Here is a 2,857-nt window from a genome sequence, read left to right on the forward strand (position 1 = left end):
GATAAAGAGGGACACTACATACTGCTTAAGGGAACCATACACCAACAAGACATAACAATCATAAATATTTATGCCCCAAACAATGGTGCAGCTATGTTCGTCAAACAAACTCTTCTCAAGTTCAAGAGTCTAATAGACCACCATACCATAATCATGGGAGACTTCAACACACCTCTCTCGCCACTGGACAGATCTTCCAAACAAAAGTTGAATAAGGAAACTATAGAACTCAATAACACTATTAATAACCTAGACCTAATTGACATATATAGAGTATACCACCCAACATCAAGCAGTTACACTTTTTTCTCAGCAGCACATGGATCCTTCTCAAAAATAGATCATATATTATGTCACAGGGCAACTCTTAGACAATATAAAGGAGTAGAGATAATACCATGCATCTTATCTGATCATAATGGAATGAAACTGAAAATCAACGATAAAAGAAGGAAGGAAAAAGCATACATCACTTGGAGAATGAACAATAGGTTACTGAATGATCAATGGGTTATAGAAGACATCAAGGAGGAAATTAAAAAATTCTTAGAGATAAATGAAAACACAGACACAACATATCGGAATCTATGGGACACATTGAAAGCAGTTCTAAGAGGAAAATTCATTGCTTGGAGTTCATTCCTTAAAAAAAGAAAAAACCAATAAATAAATGATCTCATACTTCATCTCAAAATCCTTGAAAAAGAAGAGCAAAACAACAGCAAAAGAAGTAGAAGGCAAGAAATAATTAAAATCAGAGCTGAGCTCTCCGGGCATGATGGCGGGGGGAGAGGCTGGAGTGACTCTGGGGCAGCCGCACCTTTCTCGGCAGGATCTCGCCAACTTGGATGTTACCAAGTTGACGCCACTATCACATGAAGTTATCAGCAGAAAAGCCACAATTAATATAGGTACAATTGGTCATGTAGCTCATGGGAAGTCCACAGTTGTAAAAGCCATTTCTGGAGTTCACACTGTCAGGTTCAAAAATGAACTAGAAAGAAACATTACAATCAAGCTTGGATATGCTAATGCTAAGATTTATAAACTGGATGACCCAAGTTGTCCTCGGCCAGAATGTTATAGGTCATGTGGAAGTGGCACACCGGATGAATTTCCTACAGATATTCCAGGGACCAAAGGGAACTTCAAATTAGTCAGACATGTTTCCTTTGTTGACTGTCCTGGCCATGATATTTTGAGGCTACTATGCTGAATGGTGCAGCAGTGATGGATGCAGCTCTTCTTTTGATAGCTGGTAATGAATCTTGTCCCCAGCCTCAGACTTCTGAACACCTAGCTGCTATAGAAATCATGAAACTGAAGCATATTTTGATTCTACAGAATAAAATTGATTTGGTAAAAGAAAGTCAGGCTAAAGAACAGTATGAACAAATCCTTGCATTTGTACAAGGTACAGTAGCAGAAGGAGCTCCCATTATTCCAATTTCTGCTCAGCTGAAATACAATATTGAAGTTGTTTGTGAGTACATAGTAAAGAAAATACCAGTACCCCCAAGAGACTTTACTTCAGAACCCCGACTTATTGTTATTAGGTCATTTGATGTCAACAAGCCTGGTTGTGAAGTTGATGACCTTAAGGGAGGTGTTGCTGGTGGAAGTATTCTGAAAGGAGTATTAAAGGTGGGCCAGGAGATAGAAGTCAGACCTGGTATTGTTTCCAAAGACAGTGAAGGAAAACTCATGTGTAAACCAATCTTTTCCAAAATTGTATCACTTTTTGCCGAACATAATGATCTTCAGTATGCTGCTCCAGGGGGTCTTATTGGAGTTGGAACAAAAATCGACCCCACTTTGTGGCGTGCTGACAGCATGGTGGGGCAGGTACTTGGTGCTGTTGGAGCTTTACCTGAGATTTTCACAGAATTGGAAATTTCCTATTTCCTGCTTAGACGACTTCTAGGTGTACGCACTGAAGGAGACAAGAAAGCAGCAAAGGTCCAAAAACTGTCTAAGAATGAAGTGCTCATGGTGAACATAGGATCACTGTCAACAGGAGGGAGAGTTAGTGCTGTCAAGGCTAATTTGGGCAAAATTGTTTTGACTAATCCTGTGTGCACAGAAGTAGGAGAAAAGATTGCCCTTAGTCGAAGAGTTGAGAAACACTGGCGTTTAATTGGTTGGGGTCAAATAAGAAGAGGAGTGACAATCAAGCCAACCGTAGATGATGACTAAAGAATCCCAGTTAAATAATGCATTTGGATGGAGCTGGAATTTCTCTTAACAACCTAGGGGTATATTTTCAGAGCAATACTATGGAATTAATTTCACAGCTCATTACCTTAGTAGGTAGCTGTAAGGTTATTCTCATTTTTTTGATGATGAAAATTTAACCTCTAGCACTAATATAGTATCTACAATAAATGTAAAAATTGGTGTAATGTTGGATTGAATCTACATTTTAACAGAAGTTAGACATTCCTAAGTAATGTATAATTTATACATCCATGCAGGTTTAAAATGAAACTGTTTGCCACACATCCAGCCTTTGCTGTAACATGCATGCCATGGAATCTGTTTGAAATAAAATTTTTCCTTTTCTTTTTTATGATTCTTTTCTGTAGCACCAGGCTGAAGGACTGTTACACCAGTAAAAACTGGAAGACACTGACTCCCTTTGGCCCCATATTTTATGTTTTATCTTTGAAATTTTGAGAGAAAATGAAATCAATAAGTTCAGATAAAATTGCCTTTTTGAGCACACGTGCTCATTCCCATGACAAACGTTTCCTCTTATTATTTTCCTGGCCTGAAACATAGGAAACCAGAATCAGAAGTTCTCACCCTCTCACCATGGTGCCCTGATATTATTTCTGTGTTGGTTTATGCCTAAAAC

General features: G+C 38.5%; 1 protein-coding gene across 1 annotated transcript; it reads left to right on the top strand.

Annotated features, from left to right (window-relative positions):
• Nucleotides 1–760: 760 nt before the first annotated feature.
• Nucleotides 761–2,564, top strand: LOC107143202 (eukaryotic translation initiation factor 2 subunit 3, X-linked-like). Its single transcript, XM_015486814.2, is given in 2 exon segments — nucleotides 761–1,199; nucleotides 1,202–2,564. Coding segments are annotated over 2 exon segments (1,419 nt in total). The 5' UTR covers nucleotides 761–775; the 3' UTR covers nucleotides 2,197–2,564.
• Nucleotides 2,565–2,857: the final 293 nt, after the last annotated feature.

The sequence above is a fragment of the Marmota marmota genome, unplaced genomic scaffold (genome assembly GCF_001458135.2).
Source record: "Marmota marmota marmota unplaced genomic scaffold, marMar, whole genome shotgun sequence".
Taxonomy (NCBI): Eukaryota; Metazoa; Chordata; class Mammalia; order Rodentia; family Sciuridae; genus Marmota; species Marmota marmota.